At 45.3% G+C, this 18,298-nt stretch overlaps 1 protein-coding gene across 1 annotated transcript; it reads right to left on the reverse strand.

The window, feature by feature from the left end:
- Window positions 1–4,896: 4,896 nt before the first annotated feature.
- LOC133917560 (sucrose transport protein SUT5-like) lies at window positions 4,897–8,693 on the reverse strand. Its single transcript, XM_062361441.1, has 12 exons — window positions 8,334–8,693; window positions 8,149–8,214; window positions 7,781–7,879; window positions 7,601–7,665; window positions 7,431–7,515; window positions 7,293–7,326; window positions 7,099–7,201; window positions 6,907–6,982; window positions 6,625–6,804; window positions 6,148–6,528; window positions 5,961–6,068; window positions 4,897–5,412 (listed from the first exon to the last, which is right to left on the reverse strand). The coding sequence occupies exons 1-12, from the start codon at window positions 8,553–8,555 to the stop codon at window positions 5,242–5,244; spliced, it is 1,590 nt and encodes a 529-aa protein (XP_062217425.1). The 5' UTR covers window positions 8,556–8,693; the 3' UTR covers window positions 4,897–5,241.
- Window positions 8,694–18,298: the final 9,605 nt, after the last annotated feature.

The following is an 18,298-nucleotide window of genomic DNA, read 5'->3' on the forward strand; positions in this document are numbered from 1 at the left end:
CTCATTTAATATCCTCCCTCGCAGGTGACATTAGACATTCCGCCTAACCGCTAGACTGGCACTCCTAACTTCAAAATTGTCAGAGGGCCAAGGGATCATGATTACGGAGCTAAGGGTCGTCAGAGGTCCTGCTCCGAGTATCGCAGGAACAGCCGCACCACAGGCCATCATTGCGAGGGGCTACTGTTGAGGGGTCAGCATCGAGGATTCGTGACACCCTTGGGCTCCGTCAGTCTAGACTCGAGGACCATCAGACTCAGGACCCCTCCAGGGCTCGTGGCTCTGGAGGGGTCCCAGAGGCTATGCCTTTGGAGCCTTTCGGACTCCCAGAGCCATTGAACCTTTAGAAAGATTAACCGGGAGGGGCCCGTGGGGACGCACACCCACTTGTAGTGAAGTGACCAGTATCTAATACCCGTCAAGTGGTGGTCGTCTGATACGCTGGTGCAATACGGCGCTAGAATAGACGACCAGCCGCTAGGATAACCGTCTCACTAGTCGTAGTGATGATTTACGAGGTTGTCCCTATGTCCTGCTGTAAAAAGAAAAGAACTTATTTGTCTATCGGGTTCATATAAGTACGTTTGTACATTCACACTCTGAATATCAGTATAAATACTGACCCTTAGGCATCCAACCAAAAGAGACAGATTTTCCTAAGAACTCTACGCACTCTTACCCTCTCCACATCTTTTCCAAACTTGAACCACTCATACGAGTTGATTCTCGCCGCACTTTATTCGTGAAAGATATTTTCTTTCACCAACGTTACATAAATAGATAAAATTAAGTATCAAATGTACAACCAGTCATGAGCAGATCTGAGCATACAACTGAGAAAATCATACACAGAAATAGATAATTTTCAATCGCCTAAACTTTTTTTTATCTCAGTCACCTAAACCTGCAACTAGATAGTTGTTGCACTACGTGACTACGTGAGTAACATAGTTAGAGCTAGCTTGTTAGTATGTTTTTTATTCAAAGAAATAGAGTAATGGTTAACCTAAACAAATTAACCTAGCTAACCGAAGAGAAAAAAAACACTACCATCTAAACATGTACAGAATTACTTAAGCACACATAAAGTCGTAAAATGAATAACTTGAACTAATAGCTAGAATAATATTCAGAGTAGTGCGTGCATGCACATATGCACTATATATACGGTACCCTCAGGCGTTGGATCTGCGCGGCGCTAAGAGTGAGCAGCGGCTTCGGGACGTCGTCGTCGGTGGGTGGCTCACAACTTCACAAGTAAAAACCCCTAATATATGAAACAATGAAAATGTGTTTTCGTTCTTGTTGGTTTTTTACCGGCATGCAAAGGTTCGAATCTTTTTGGTTAAGCAAAAACGATCTTGATCTGGGTTCGAATCTTTTTTGTTAAGAAAAACAATCTTGATCTGTGATTCTTTAAAAATCCAGAATGATCCATTCCGATAAGGATAAGGACGTCGCAGTCGCGGAACGAGTCTGCAGGCTTACCACTACCAACGAACGCCATCTCCCTAGCTCGAAAACACCCAACGTCTTCTCACTCAAACTGGCTATTATTATTCCTAGGATGAATGCAACAGGCACTACACACGAAGGCCTAGCAAGGTACAAGGGCCCCTTTTGTAAGCCACTGAAGGCCGACGGGGCCCGCGTTTCCAGCACGGCGTACACGTATGGATCACACCTTCGAGCGCGCCTGGCGCGATGCCCAAAAAAAATGCGCGGTGCGTCCGGTCGTGTACATGCGTGTGAGCGCCGTGATGCATCTAAGATGATGAGCCTTGGAAGCATTTTCCAACTCAGTGCAGCCACGGCGGGTACCTCTTGATATGGGTGAGATTGTGTATTAACTCAAGCAGCCAAGAAAAAAAGCTAAAATCGCTACATGTCTTGTTGTGTTTCTACGCAGAGATTTCACCTTTGTCATTTTCGGCACAAAGAACTATTTTGTCGGTTTCCTCACTAGGATCAACCGTTCACCGGTTTAATTTCCTCGTAATAAGAGCTCAATTGGTGCAACGGTTATTGCTTTGTTGCTTTTATCGGGGCAGCAACATCTTTTTGTTAGCTCCAACACTGTTGATTTCCTCGTGAGAAAGCTAATGTGGATTTACTTTTTGTTGTGACGGGGCACACGGATTAATTATTCTTGTATCGCCTTCGGTTACAGGCTTGCATTGGCTCACTTTTGATCGTGCGAGGGGGGGAAAGCAGAATACGTTACGTGTCTTGTCGCTTTTGTGAATAATAAGTTATTTGTGTCCATTTTCTTATGAGGAGCCGTGTACCGACTTTCCCCATAAGAACTTGATTGCGCAACGGCCGCTGCTTTGTTGTTTTATCATGGCAGCGGTTCCAACTTTTTATGTTTCCTCGCGTGGAAGATATTGCGCATTGTTTTTCTCGTGACAGCGCATGCATATTGATTATTTTTTTGTTCTTTGGATAAAATTGGAAATTAAAATACATTATATTTTTTCCTTCGTGGTTATTTGAGCTAAACCTATAATTTTCGTGGCTTTGGTCCAGAGCTGACAGTATGGGCAGGCAAGCATGATAATGTTGGACTTAGTTTGAAGTTGGAGTGCTTAGTTGGAAGTTGTTGTGGTCCACTGCGGCGCTTAATCCAAAAATGGAAGAGAAAAAAAAGGTGACTTTGAGCACAATTGAGTAACCAAGTCAAAGTAACTTGTGGTGCGAAGTTGCGAACGTACAAATTTCTATGCGCCCCGTTGGATGAAACATGGATATATAGGACTTGGTGGATCCCAGCGGGTGAGATAAACCGAGAAAAATTCGATTCACATCGAAATAATCTTGTGGATCATAGGGACGCAAACGGTTAGGTCTGGTAGAATTTTAATTTTAAAAATTATTGAAGCTAGGTATTCTTAACTTCAAGAATTTATGGAACTAGAATTATAGATATATTAAGAATATTTGTGTGAGTCTTCTTTATTTATATTTTTTAAACTAAAAATAGTAACTTAAATTATTTTATTATAACATACTCATCAGCATATGATATTAACCTTAAAATATGATATTAAGTCGCCAATGGATCTGTCGTACATCCATCATCAGCATGCATGAGATGTAGGAGTAAGTACAACACGGACAAGTACAATACCAAATTAAGGATAAAACGAAACAATGTAACAATATAGAACGAAACGTCAACCTGTCCCAACAGAAGAGTTGTACTAGTAGCTAGCCGGAGGCACGTATTCAGTAAATGGAACACACAAATTCAGTAACCAAACGGAGGCAGCCACTGAATAAATTCTATAAGATCTGATAAAGAAAATTCTTACGAGACACCATGTGTCTCTGATTTAACAGCTAAGAGCGACATCGCGCGTGAAGAAAAGAGACAAATATCACGCTGAGAGCAAAGATCTTTTAAAGAATCAAGCTCTATAGAATTTGTTTTCCGGCCACAAGCTAAGGAAGCAGGACTTGTGTACAGAGCCCACATGCGATGGGTCGGCGGGCACCGCGGTGCGCCAAGCTAGTTTCCGGAACCGACCTTGCGACCCACGCCATCTGCCGCGCCCGGCCGTGCCTTGGCACGCGTCAAGTGACCGCGTCGGCGCCAAGGCCGGGCGAGCAGCAGTCATACCCGTCACAGCAGTCCCAGCGGCAGCACGGGGTCGGCAGGACCTGGCCCTCGCTCGCGCCCAGCAGCAGGAGCACCAGCACAAGCGCGCCGGCGATCTTGGAAGCCGTTGGTGCCATGGCAGTGTGGCCTTGCCTTCCCGTGAAACTACTCGCCTATTTGGCAAGAGAGAGCGTTGGTTCTTTGTTGTGTTCAACTCCTTCCTTGGGCCCTCCTATTTATAGTTTTAGGAATCAGGAACGACTGGCCAAATGACCTTGCGAGCATTCACAAACAGTAAGTATATCATTCCTGAGAAATACCTGTAACACAGCTGTGAAAATTCTACCTTACGAAATGAAAGCTTCAGAATTAACGATCAGATTCTCAAATCTGAAGCAGTATATATGAAAGGCTTACAAACATCGATCTGTGAATTGAAATTTAGCAGTGAATCAAGATAGTATACTAAAGCTTGCCACGAATGGACGAGGGTAACACGGAAACAAATCCTCATCCTTGCCAACAAATTAAACGCAACATTAAGCCTGTAATCCACGAATTAACAGCTACCATATCTCCCAAGCTCACAATATGTCCCGTTTTAATGCTGAGGTAACCATCCTCCCATGCATGAATCTGATCCATCGATCACATGATATGTTAGGCGAGGTAGCAATAGACCAAATGTTGATGGTTTGGCAGCAGGAGTCAGCTGGCCGTTGCCAAAACATTGCGGCAACGGCAATGTCGCTGACAGCAATCGGTTCAGGGTTCGCAGTAAGGACAAGAGAGCTTTCTACTCTCTGACTTCGACCTGCATGTTCTTCTGAGCCACGCTTGTTTATCGGCACGTACGAGAGCAGGATCATCTTTAGCAAGACTCCAACGATTACAGGGAAGTCGAATCAAAAGGGAAACCTAACCTGTGTGAGGCACATGGCTTGCATTGCCCGTTGCAGCAAGGAGTGCGGCATTTGACTCTGATCGATCACGTACGTGTAGATGGATATGGCTAGTGCCAGCCATCTGGGTTTTGCCGTTCAAACAGAAACGTACCTCAGTTTCCAGAAACATGCATCTGACGATGGTTCAAGTTGATAGAGCTAGTTCTCAGGGTGCAAACAATGGCCAGGTAAATTTTTGGACCATCCAGAATTTTGTTTTCAGGAAGTTTTTCGGAACATAATTCGAGGTTTACATGATTCATGAGACCAGGCCAGAAAGACGAATGACTTGTTCATAAGAGAGTTTAATGAACTGTGGAGCCAGCAAGAGAGTTTACGCGAATGTATATTTCATTGATGAGCTTCTAACCATTACAGCAGAGAGAATCATTGTTCAACTCAAATATTTGAGATGAGATTTCATTTCCTGGCGTGCTAAATATTGCAACCAGGAAAGATCTCTCTCGGCCTCTATTGCTGTAATCTCGAAACATAAAGAACTAAACGCCGAAAATGAGGCGCTGATACGACCTCACATACGAACAGACTAGACAAGACTCCGGTATCTCACAATAACCAACCCTGCCTTCCTGCTTAAGAAATCAGTTTGTTTTCCCTCCTAATAAGATCTGTGATCCAATTGCTGCCTCTCGTCTGTGATCCGATTGCGCTGCGAGGTGCCGTCTTGGGGAGAGATCAGTGCCCGCCGGACATGATGGCGGCGTTGGACATGCCTCTAGTCTTTGGAAGCAGGACGAGCGCCAGGACCGCGCAGATCAGGGCGAAGGCGGCGCCGATGCCGAGGGCCGGGGTGTTGCCCTTGTTGAAGGCACCGTCGATGGGGCCGGCTGTGAGCGCGATCACCAGCTGAACAAGGAGCAACACAAATCAAGGATCTTTGTTGCAACAAAGCTATAGAGGTTGACTTATCAAAAACGGTTTTTTTACATGCTTCATAATGCTTAGGCGCCTGAAAGTTCAGAATCCTTCATGTGACGGTGTGAACACACGCCAGAGAAGAAAAATGGTTGACGACGACGTTAGGGGAGGGGTTAGGGTTTGGGGTGGGTTCATCTGATGCCAGGCATAGAGAGATGCTTGGGGAGCCTGTTGGAACGGTGGTGGGTGGTGTGGTGATGTGGCGAGGCAGCGGTGGCGCTGCCGGAGCCATGGGTAGCCTGAGGGCGGTGGGCGATGCTGGCGGCGGAGGAGCACGAAAATGGATTGGTTAATATGATAGCAGGCGGTGGCAGGAGAACCGCCCGAGACAGCCGGAAGCGGGCAGGGCGGGGGCGAGCAAGTGCAAGATGTGAGCGTCGGGAGAGAAAGAGAGGTGGGCATCGGGAGGTTGAAGAAAGACCATCGCTTGAGAAAAGATGAGATTTCAGGGAAAATTAGCATCGCCATTTTCTTACCTGTGGAACGACGATGGCAATGTTGAGGACGCCAATGGCGAGACCCTGTCCTCCACCCTCCTCGGTGGCAACCTCGGATGCGACAGCCCAAGGAACACTGAACAACACCTGCATGCGACACGAACAGATGAAGCAAATACTTCAGGAAAGAGAACAGGACATCAAACCAAGACGCACATCAACTTACGGCCTGCGGGATGCCGATGAGCGCGAAGATGGCAAGCGCGATGCCTTTGAGGGTTGGGTCGGGTCCGGTGAGGCCGGCAGCGAGGGAGGCCCTGTATCCCTTCATGGAGACCATACCGACGACGACCATCATCGTCATGAAGACGAACACCAGCAGGTTGCTGATGGACCAGACGACCCTGGTCGTGAGCTTCCGGCACAGCTTGGGGATCAGGAAGGAGGTGACGCCGAGCGCGATGGAGCAGAAGAGGAGGCCGACGGCGCCCTCGCGGACGCCGGCGTTGAAAGTGTCAGCCTTGCCGCCCGTGCCCTGCGGCAAGCCGTGGTAGATCTCCCGGCCCATCCAGTCGGTGTTGTACTGGATGAACGGGAACCAGGAGAGCTGCAAGCCAGCCAGTCGAGAGCCATGTCAGAGACGGAGAGTGCTGACGCCTCGTGATGCTTAGTTTGACAAGTTGGGATGGACGTGCGTACGTACCCAGGTGACGGCCGTGACGGCGAGCACTTTGAACATGGCGGGAGGCAGGTTCCTCAGGCTCTTGAAGAGGTCGGCGAACACGGCGCAGCACCCACCGCCGGAGGTGTCGACGGCGCCCTTGTCGAGCTGCTCCTCGTCGGCGAGGTACAGGGTGATTGACATGCTGATGGCAATGAGGATCTGACCCAAAAAAAAAAACACAACAAAGAAATTGTCAAAATATAAGTACGACGACACCAAGCAATAAAATCATGCTACAAGCGAAGTAGACTGACTACTCACCACAGCGGTCAAGAAGGCGCCCTTAAGATTCGCGCAAGCGTCGCAGCACGCCGCGGTCTTGAGCCAAGGGAACCACCTGATCAATCAGCCAGCGTCACGAACACATCAGCCGATCGCAACAGATGCTTCAGAAAAGAAAGCAGAAAAAGGGAACGGTTTTGAAGAGACTGGGGATGCATCCTGACGACGTACACGTGCCATTTTGCGTTGGCTCCGGCCAAGTAGCCGAGGACGCTGCCGAGAGCCATCCACAGGGAGAAGATCGCCTGGCCGACGTTAGGCCCGTGATGTCCAGCTGCATTTAACAACCCTAAGTGTCACATATTTCAATCTTGGCACGTACACAGTAAGTTCCAATATCAGAAGTACATGAGCGAATTGCTCACCAGAGAGGTCGGCCATCATCGCGCGAGCCGGTCCCTAAAACGACACAGATCCATCAAAATGGCAGGCAAAAATTCATACACCACGTTTGTAACATTCGGAAAGATTTTTGCACAAATGTTGGATAAACATAAATCTACCTGGACGGTATTGTTGGCGAAGTCGAGGAACCAGAAGCCAACAATGTACACGGCGGCGGCAGACCAGCGGGAGCCGGTGAACGTGCTGCAGCCACAGAGGGAACGTGCTCAGCTGTGTGCATTATCATTTCCAGAAAGGAAAGCTCAAGAATTCAGAGGTTGCAGAAGACCTGCAGTGCTCCTTGGTGTCGCCGAGGTGCCGCCCGATGTCCGCCGAGAAGCCGATCATCATCACCTGGAGCACCAACATCAGTTATCCATCACGGTGAAGATCTAAAAAAAATCACTACTAGTCGAAAGGGAAGGAATCGCGAATGGCTATGAGTTGGTCGCTTGTTCGATGAGCTTACAGAGAGGCAGATGATGACGCATCCAGCAAGGATGAAGGGCCGCCTCCGCCCCAACTTCATGGTACACCGGTCGCTGTAGTAACCGACGATGGGTTGCACCTGTCAAAAATCAATGAGCATATTAATCCCGGGCTTGGAAAAGGAGGAAATTAAAGATAAATGTACGTGTGGAAACGGATCACATAGTAATTTATCTCTATCTTATCTTCTCGAAATATCTTCCGGTAAAAACCTGAATGTTAGTTGTACATAAAGATAGAAATGAATCCAAGTGAGCCGTTTCATAGGTACACATTTCGAGAGATTTAAGATAAGATCAAATCTTTATCCAAATAAAAGATAAGATCAAATCAGGTAAAAACACCTACCACAAATCCAGCGATAGGCCCGCAGATCCATGTCAGAGAAACGTAGCTGTGAGAGATCCCAAGAGTCTGGAACAACAAAGATCGATCAAACCGTATCAGAGAAAATCAAGTACAAGCACACACTAAAGAAGAGGGGACATGAACGCACACAGAGGCTCGAAGAGACTAAAAGAAACAGATGGTACCTGAGAGTACGGCGAGAGGAGGGAGAGCTGCAGCGCCCAGCCGTACTGGATGCCGCCGGAGACCACGCAGGCCAAGAAGAGCCGGACGATGCTCATCGGCTCCTTCCGGCCGTTGCCATTGCCAATGCCATCTCCCTTCTCGCCGCCGGTCTCCAGGTTCATGGTAGTCCACTCGAGGCGCCTGGCCGCCTCGTCCTTGCTGTCACCCCGGCCTTCCTCCATGGCTGCGGCTCGCGTGGGGCGAGACGAGACACAGGCGCGCCGATTTGCAGGGGAAAGACAGAGCGAGACAGAGACGGGACCGGGAAGAGGATGATCACGGATGGGACGGGAGCACGGGATGGCGAAAGCGAAGCGGGGCGCGGGGGGCTTTTAAGGCGGGCGCGCGGGGTGGTTTATGGCGGGTGGCCCACCGGCAGTGAGACGGCGGGAAGGATGGTTTTATCCGTTTAGGAAGGTTATTCCGTCCTTAATCTGTTTCTTGGAAAGGAGTTTAATTTTGCCAGGCAGGTAGGATCTGTTTATCTGTTGGTCAAAATATAGAAAGGAAAAAGGATAGGATCGGATTGAATGAGGTGGATTATTATTATTATTACTTGTAATTACACATATATTATATATATAGAATTAATGTAATATATAGCTATTTGAAAAGTATGGGAGATAAATAATAAAATATTGAATGTATGAAAGTTAAATATTGGACATTTAGATATGAAAGTCAAATATTAGACGTATAATGTATTTTTGAAGGAGAAACATGATTCAACTTTATATGGTGATCGTTTAATCAACTCGAATGGATAGTGAAGACCGTCCAGATTCACCATAACTGGTGAATTATATAGGAATATAGATTACCACATCTCTATTTCACATGCCAGCTAATTGCTGATATGTTGATTGATCTTGGAATTTATTTTTCTCATAAGAGGAATTTAGTGTGGATAGATTTATTTTTATCTTATATATAAATTTATTTTTAGAGGGATAGAGTGTGTATGCCTAACATCTAATGCTCTTATGGTGATTGTTGGACAGGCTGGAGATACATGGAATTTATATGGTAAGTGTTTAGCAGTTGAATAGCTAGTTTTTAATTATTAGAAATTTGCGTAACCAAATAAGGTGGTGGACCTTCGGAATCCTAAAGAGGTCTAAAGGCTAAGAGGATGAACACCTAAGATGGGGAACTCTGCACTGCTATTAACGTCATCTCTCTTTTTGGTTACAGTGTAGCCTATTTATAGGTCATACTCACCCACTCCGTAATATAGTTTACGACGTTGTCCCTCTAACTGCCACATTCTCAACATATTCATGAGTAATTCGGTACTTTCCTAAGTACCACTAGCTTATTTACAATTCGGCCACTTGTGGTCTTTGGTTGTTAGCAACGGTCACTCTTCGCTCGGGCTCCCGGAGGCCTTTGGCCTATCTTCATTCATCCTCCTGGTAGTGCCAAGCAGTGGCCTTCGATTGGCCCTCGGAAGGCTTCGCCTACGATGACACCTCCGGCACCCATTTAGTCAATCCCCTCATGACACCGAGCGAAGGCACTCGGTTGGCACCCGAAGACCTGGCATATGCTTTGCCAATTCCATCCAGTAGAGACGTTCATGCGGTTCCGATCCGGAGACTACCTTCGGGGTATCGAACGATTCCTACAATATAATAGACCCACGACAATTGTAAGCTCTGCCAGTAAACAATGGCTGCATAGGTCTTCGACCCAAGATTCGAAGGGGGCCTATGAGACCATTCCCCAACAGTAGCCTCCCATGGGCAAAGTTCCTCTGTGATGGGCCGAACCCGTGAATAAGACGGTATCGCGGAACGTCATCCCCTTCAGTCCGTCGAAGGCCACATCTGAGGTAGCTAGCTCATCTAGTTTAGACTCCGACTCCTCCCAACATCGGCAGACCACATAAAGTGAAGACAGGGGGAATGCTTCACCATGCGCGCGCCTTGGTGCTGGAAAAAAAACTAATATCACTGGGAACCTCACCTGATGCTAGAGTCATCAATGTTGAAGTGCTACATGTGACTTCGTTTGACCCAAGCGCTGGAGAGGTGAAGGATGAGAAGAACGTATTTGGTAGCTTCATTCTCCCCGAGCTCGAAATTCCACTAGCGTGGAAACTTGCCACTGATCTTCTTAATGCCATCAACGTGGCAACCGCAAAGGTATTCTTGATTATTATCAAGCCCCCCTTCACATTACCCTTTTTTCTAGTTTTTTATGCTTGTTATAGAGTGTGCTTCTTTCACGTGCTCTTCGTCAATACGCTGAGCAATCCAAAGCTCATGCCAAAGGGGCGGAGGATTTGAGACTTCTGCTGCTCCAAAGAGCTGAAAAGACCGAGGCCCAGTGGAAAGAATTTCTTTGGTGGGCGAAGGATGCCAAGCAGAGGTTGCAAGAGTTAGAAAAGGAGGTGGAAACCCTTCGCTTGAGTCCGCAAGGACTGGAGCAAGAGGCGGCAATGTGTAGAGGCATCTGAAGTGAACGTATCAGAGCTCTAGGCTTCTCTATGATGCCGAAAAGGTTGAGAACCAAAGCTTAAATGAAGCATTGCGCGAGGAGAAGCAATTTTCTTGCGATGCCATTCGGGAGAAAGTATATTTTCTGGAGCCAAAGGCGGTTGAAGCTAGTCAAGCTATTTGCTAGACTCTTGAAGAGCTAGGTGCTTCGATCATGCCCCCAACTCTTGACCAAGTTGATCTGGGTGACCTCCTCAGGTGGATCACTAAATCATCTAAAGCCTTTAGCAAGCAGCTCACTTGTACGGTGATTTATGCGCTATAATTTTAGGTTTAAGTCTTATCCAATCCTTAGAGCTGATGGGCTGCGACCATCACTAGGCGCTCCAGAGCACTTCGTTCGGCTATCCGCGGGACATGCCCTCTGGGGCGGTCTCGAAGGCATAAAAGGCCTCTACCAGGTCCTTCACTAGTAACTTCTGGTGCAAACACGAGTGCACCCTCGCCCTTTAGGAGGCAGAGTACAACCACCGCAAAGTAAGTGACTCTTTGCTATACATTGGCATCTTTTCATTTAAATCTAACTTGTTTTTGTTTGGGCTATTGCAAAGCCATGAATGCTCTGACCATCGTAGGAACCTCTGCCCAGCCCACTTTGGTGCCTGCTTCTTCGCAAACGGCTGATGGAGTGCAAAATGTAGGCCCAGAGCGAGTGTGAGCGAGGGGTTGTTTAGTTGCACTTGAAACATTCGATGTTATTCGTAACATTTGTAATATGTCTTAATTTCTCCTTTAAACATTTTGATAGTCTTCACTTCCTGTGCAGTTCCTCCCATCGGCTCTGTGCAGGTAGCCGAAGATGTTGCTCCATTAACTATGATGCGAGATAACTTTTATATGTCATGGGCTTGCTGGGAATCATTCCATCATCGCCATCCTGACATACAATTTGACCAGTATCGGCAAGCGAATGCCAGAATCTATGATGCAAGGAATGCTAATTCAAAGGCATTTTGGAGTCGTTTTGCCCTTCGAACATAAAGATCCGAAGGGCCAAGAGGGAAATCCGTAGGATAGAGCGTGGAGAATTTGCCCCTCTGATAGAGCTTCCCGAGCCAAAGCTTGAGCTGATTGATGAAGCGTATGACATCACTTCACTCTATGTCACACCTGGTTTTAAGGCCAAACCGAATGTAAACTATATGCATGTCAGGATCAGTTACACATATATATAACGACGTCATTAGTGGAAAACAGACCCAATGTTCATTATTACAATTTTATTTATTACAAAATGACTACACAGGCCTAAAGAAAATTATACAGCAGCGGAAAAGAACCACAGCGCAATGCCCACTCCACATGCAGTCAACCAGAAGCTCCACAAGCCTAGAACTTTGCACCGTCTTTAGGATATTCTTCAAAAACTTCACCTTCTGAAAAGCAAGCATGAGTATTTTCAATACTCAGCAAGTGGGGGAAAGTATGACATGAAGGCTTAAACCAAGATTTCCTATCCTCTAAGGTTCAATTTGCATAAAAGCTAGTTTTTAGACTATAACTACATAAAGCAATTTTTTTTAAAAGGAAAGAAGTACAAAAGATCTCCTTTAACCTTCGAGAATTCAACCATTTCTTAACTATTGAAAACATCCACCCAACTAATCATGTGAGGGTCCATGCCGCTCATAACCATGAGCATGGCTGAATATTCAGTTTGACACTCTGCAGAGTTGGTACACTTTACCCACGAGTCATGATTAGCTCTTTTGCCGGTACCCGTCGATACCTTGCACACTTTCGAGGTGTGCACTGAGACATTACTACGAGGCTTTTCCATAGAGTCTCCCAGTATGTACTTGCCCACTAAGATTTCACTATCGTACATAAGTGGAGTAACCCTCCACCCAGAAGCCCCCTCTTGTGCCAGGCAGAATCAAGAAGTGCCCCTTCCTTCTCTACACATCCATCTAGCTCATACACCACTGGGAGAACATCTAGTTACTTAGCAAAACTATACCATATAGCTCTTGTGGTTGTACTGTTGTCATGGGTAGTTGTTCCACAAACCGGTCCTTAACATGGTCTGGGCAAGACCGCCAACCATCCAACGAGGGTAATCATCAAATATATACATCCAAGGTAACCATGCCTGGAACACATCAACAGGCACACACCAACATTCCCTTCTTGCCCAAACCCTAGATTCATTGTTGTTAATTCCTTTAACAACATCAATTATATTAACACACTTTTATCTCAACTTTTAATTTCATAGCTCATGATTCATCACCTACATACAACATATTCATCTAAAAGCATGGCTAAGCAGAAACATGATATTATTTGAGAATTAAGCATCTACAAGGGTAAGACCTGTATATAAAGCTAGTGTTTTGCTATCCTACCTATTTCACCACAAAAACAATATGCATGTTTTGTAAATTGACTTTATATGAAAACTAGGCTCTCAATATGGTCAAGACACTTGCCTTCGTCAAGGTGATGCATGGTTCCTTTAAAGTCTTCTTCCTGGAGATTTCCAAACTGCTCTTCAATAGATTCGTCTACATGAGCACACAAACAACACAATAATAGTACACCAAACAGTACTAAAACTTGTTTAAAAACCCCTATAAAAAGATTCTACACATTTCTATGAGAATTTGAGCACAAAAATCACCTAAAACGGAGCTACAAGCAAAAGGTTATAAGCATTTGAAGTTCTAGGGGTGTTTCTGCAAATTTTCTTATTATCAGAGAAATAACCGATTAATTTTTACACTGAAAAACTTATTTATTGCTCATGCTGACATCATTATTCATAATTGAAATATTTTTATTATTGAAAATCACGCGGACTGAGTCTACGCGGCTGTGAACCAAAGGGGGGGGGGCCTCGATCCACGAGTCCATGGTGGACCAAAGGCGCCAGCGGGGCTTGGCATGGCAACGGATGGTTGGAGAGTGGCTGGAATGATGCTCCAGCGGCCAGGGAGCTCTGACAAGTGGTGAAAAAGGGATAGGAGGTGCCAGTAAGCTCACCCCGAGCGAAATCAAGGCCGGAGCGAGATCGAAGCAGCCGAGTGACGGAGAATGCGACGGCAACGGTCGTTGTGGCATTGGGGAAGGTGTTCTGGAGCCGGATCTATGACGATGACCCACGGGATCGTCTCCGGAGGCACCTGCAGAGCCAGAGAAGCAGTTAATTCGGTCGGAGATGGTGCATAGATGCGGGAGGAGCGGCAGCGACACATCTCATCAAAGACGAAGAAAAAAGTGGTGGCGACGATGGTATGGGCGAGGAATCATGGTGTGAGCAGGTGAAGGAGTTACGGAACCTAGTGCAAAGGCCACGGGTGGCTTAAATAGGCGTGAGATCGAGCAGAGCAGCCAGGGCACGTGGAGGACAAACGAATGGCAATAATGGCCATTAAGGCCGACGGTTACAGCACTAACCTGAGCAATATAGAGGATTGTGGAGGGGAAAATGGATGGGGCATCTTGATGGGGCTTAATGCTTCAGATTCGGCTGTTTCGAGTAGGAGAGAGGGTGCAGATTCATGGCAGTCGACAGAGCGGAGCGGGAGCGGCTGGAGGTGGGAGAAGGGGAGTCGGTGGGTTGTTGGCTCAATGCGGCTGAGGCTCGACACAATGGCTTGACTCGGTGCGGGCCCATGCGATAGAGACAACGACGGGAGGTGGAGGCAGCTCGGTCGTGAGAAGGCCTGCTCAGACGGTGGGCTCGGCCCGATAAAGAAGGGAGGGGGAGGGAGAAAAGCAAATGGGCTTTGGGCCGTGTGGAAAGGGAGAAGGGAAGGCGGCCCGAGAGGGGAAAGGGGAGGGAGAGAGGTGGGTGTGGGCTGGCTTTGGGAAGGAAAAATGGTCGGTTAGGTTTAGGAAATAGGAAAAGGCTTTTCTTTTGATTTTTGAACCATTTTCGCAAAGATTTTTTAACGAGCGCCTTCTAGCGAACTTTTGGAAACATTTTTCACCCATAAAAACCTATTGCAAACTACAGCAGCATGAATGCATCAAGAATGGTTATAACCTATGGTAAATTAAATTTATAAATTAATTTCCTTTCTAATTGAACAAAAATCTACTACCCCTATTTGATTCTAGCAAAATTTTATACTATCGAGAAAATTTGAAAGTTACGGTGTTACAAACCTACCCCTCTTAGGATGAATCTCGCCCTCGAGATTCGAAAAGATTGGAGAAGAGACGGGGAAACTCTGTCTTCAGATCATCCTCTCTTTCCCAAGTGGCCTCATCTTCTGAGTGGTGACTCCACTGAACTTTGCACATTCTAATAGCCATTCTTCTTGTTGTTCACTCTACAATGTCCAAAATTCTAATAGGATATTCCGCATAGGTAAGGTCTTCTTTTGGTTTCACTTCTTCTAGAGATAACTGTTCCTCTAGCACTCTTTAGTTGAGATATATGAAACACATTATGCACATCGGCTAGTGCATATAGTAGTTCCAATTGATATGCTACTTGTCTACGTCTGGCAATTATCTTGATTAGTCCAATATACCTGGGTGCTAATTTCCCTTAAATCTTGAATCTACGGAGACCTCTAACAGGCGAGACTTTTAAGTACACCATATCTCCTACTTCAAAGGTTAATTCTCTTTGTCAATTATCCGCGTAGCTCTTCTATCGAGACTGTGCAACCTTCAAGTTTTCACATATGGTCTGAACCTGCTCTTCTGCTCTTCTAAGAACTTCTGGTCCAAAAACTTGGCTTTCTCTAGTCTCATTCTAGTATAACAGAGTTCTGCACTTTCTTCCATATAAAGTTTTAAATGGAGACATTTTATGGTTGGCTTGGTAGCTGTTATTGTAGGAAAACTCTACAAATGGTAAGCTTTTATCCCAACTCCGCTTGTACTTCAAGGTACATACTCTCAATATGTCTTCTAATACTTGATTGGTCCTCTCTGTCTGCCCATCAGTTTGAGGGTCATATGTAGAATTGAAGTTCAGCTTAGTGTCCAAGGATTCATGCAACTTCTGCCAAAAACGAGAGGTAAATTGGGTACCTTGATCTGACACAATCTTTTTGGGTACACCATGTAAGCACACAATTCCTGACATATAGAGCTCGACAAGTTTTGCACTTGAATATGTCATCTTAACTAGGATAAAATGCGCACATTTTGTTAGGCGATACACCACTACCCAGATAGAATCATAACCTGCTTGAGTACGGGGTAGTCCAACGATGAAATCCATACTGATTTCTTCCCACTTCCACTCGGGAATCTTCAAGGGTTGCAATAATCCTGCTGATCTTTGATGTTCTGCCTTTACTTTTTGATAGGTATCACACAAAGCTACATATTCTGTTATGTCTCTCTTCATATCATACCACTAATAATATTCTTTCAGATCCTGATACATCTTAGTACTACCGGGGTGAATAGAATATGGAGAATCATGGGCTTCTTGCAAGATCAAATTGTTTAGAGCTTTCTGGTCTAGTACACAAATTCTTTTTTCAAACCACACCGTTCCTTCACTATCCTCCGAAAATCTCAGGGCTTTATTTATTTCAATAAGTTCTTTGATCTTTTTTATTTTGTCTTCCTCCAATTGCCCTTTTTGGATGTCTTGTTCCAATGTTGACTTCATTTCTACTACGGTTGCATCTAGGTCAACGACGAAACCCAAATTTAACTTTTCAAAATCCTTACATAATTCTAGCATGCTGCCTCACAACATAACCATATTTCAATAACTCTTCCTACTTAGAGCATCTGCTACTACATTTGCTTTACCAGGGTGGTAATGTATTCCCACATCATAGTCCTTGATCAGTTCTATCCATCTACGTTGCCGGAGATTAAGACCCAATTGGGTGAAAATATATTTTAGATTTTTATGATCCATGTATATTTCACACCGGTTGCCGACGAGGTAGTACCTCCAAATCTTTAGGGCATGAACTACTACGGCTAATTCCAAATCATGGGTTGGATAATTCTCCTCATATTTCCTTAACTGTTTGAAAGTATATGCTACCACATGATCCTCTTGCATGAGCACATATCCTAACCCTTGATGAGACACGTCACAATACACTGAGAACAACTTCTTGGTGTCTGGCATAATTAGTACCGGAGCTGAGGTTAATCTTTTCTTCAACTCATTAAAACTAGCTTCTCGAGCGGCTGTCCACTTGAACTCTGCTTCTTTCTCTAGAAATTCTGTCATTGGTTTTGCTATCTTGGAGAAACCTTCTATGAACCAAAAGTAATAACCTACTAGACCCAAAAAAACCACGGATCTCTGAAACATTCTACGGTGGTTTCCAATTCAGAACATCCCTCACTTTGGATTGGTCCACAAATACACCTCCTGCTGAAATAATATGACCTAGAAAGGGTACTTCCTTCAACCAGAACTCACATTTGCTCAACTTGGCACATAGCTGGTTCTCTCTAAGTTTCTGCAATACCAACCTTAGGTGTTCCTCATGCTCTTCCTCATTCTTGAAGAAAACGAGGATATCATCGATAAATACCACGACAAACTTGTCCAAAAACTCCATGAAGACCTTATTCATCAGATATATGAAGTAGGCTGGGGCATTTGTCAAACTGAACAACATTACTATGTACTCATACAGACCATACCGAGTAACGAACGCAGTCTTTGGAATATCTACGGTGCGAATTTTCATCTGATGATACCCTGACCGAAGATCAATCTTGGAGAACACGCATGCTCCTTTTCGTTGATCAAATAGATCTTCAATGCAGGGCAGGGGATACTTGCTTTTGATGGTTACTTTATTAAGGGATCGATAGTCTATACACATCCTTTGTGTTCCATCCTTCTTTGGTACAAACATAACTGGGGCTCCCCAGGGTGAAGAATTGGGCGGATAAACCCTTTGTCTAATAGCTCTTAGATTTGCTCCTTGAGCTCAGCCAGCTGATTGGCATCCATTCTATAGGGTCTCTTATATATAGGAGCAGTTCTAGGTACTAACTCAATAATGAACTCAATTTCACAGTCTAGCGGCATACCTGGAAGGTCATCGGGAAAGACATAAATGAACTTGTTTACCGCACTAATCCCTCCCATAGGAATACCCTTTATTTGATTGAGTGAGCATTCCTCTGCTGAGGGAATAGTTGCAACAAATTCTACTTGCATGCCATCTCTGTTGGTCATTTGAACTGCTCTTCTAGCGTAGTCTATAATTCCCTTGTATTTTGCTACCCAATCCATCCCCAAAATAACATCAATGCTATTAGACTCTAGAACTATAAGGTTGGCTAAAAAGTCTACCCCTTATTTTAAGCCTTAGCTTTGAGCATATATACTTTTCCTTCATCTCCCCTCTAGGTGAGCTAATTAGCATTTGATGATTCATAAGCACAATTGGCAGATTAAATTTTGCAACATATCATATGGTGATGAAAGAATGCGATGTTCCTGAATCAAATAAAACTGATGCTGGATT

This window comes from Phragmites australis, chromosome 5, assembly GCF_958298935.1.
Source record: "Phragmites australis chromosome 5, lpPhrAust1.1, whole genome shotgun sequence".
Classification (NCBI taxonomy): domain Eukaryota; kingdom Viridiplantae; phylum Streptophyta; class Magnoliopsida; order Poales; family Poaceae; genus Phragmites; species Phragmites australis.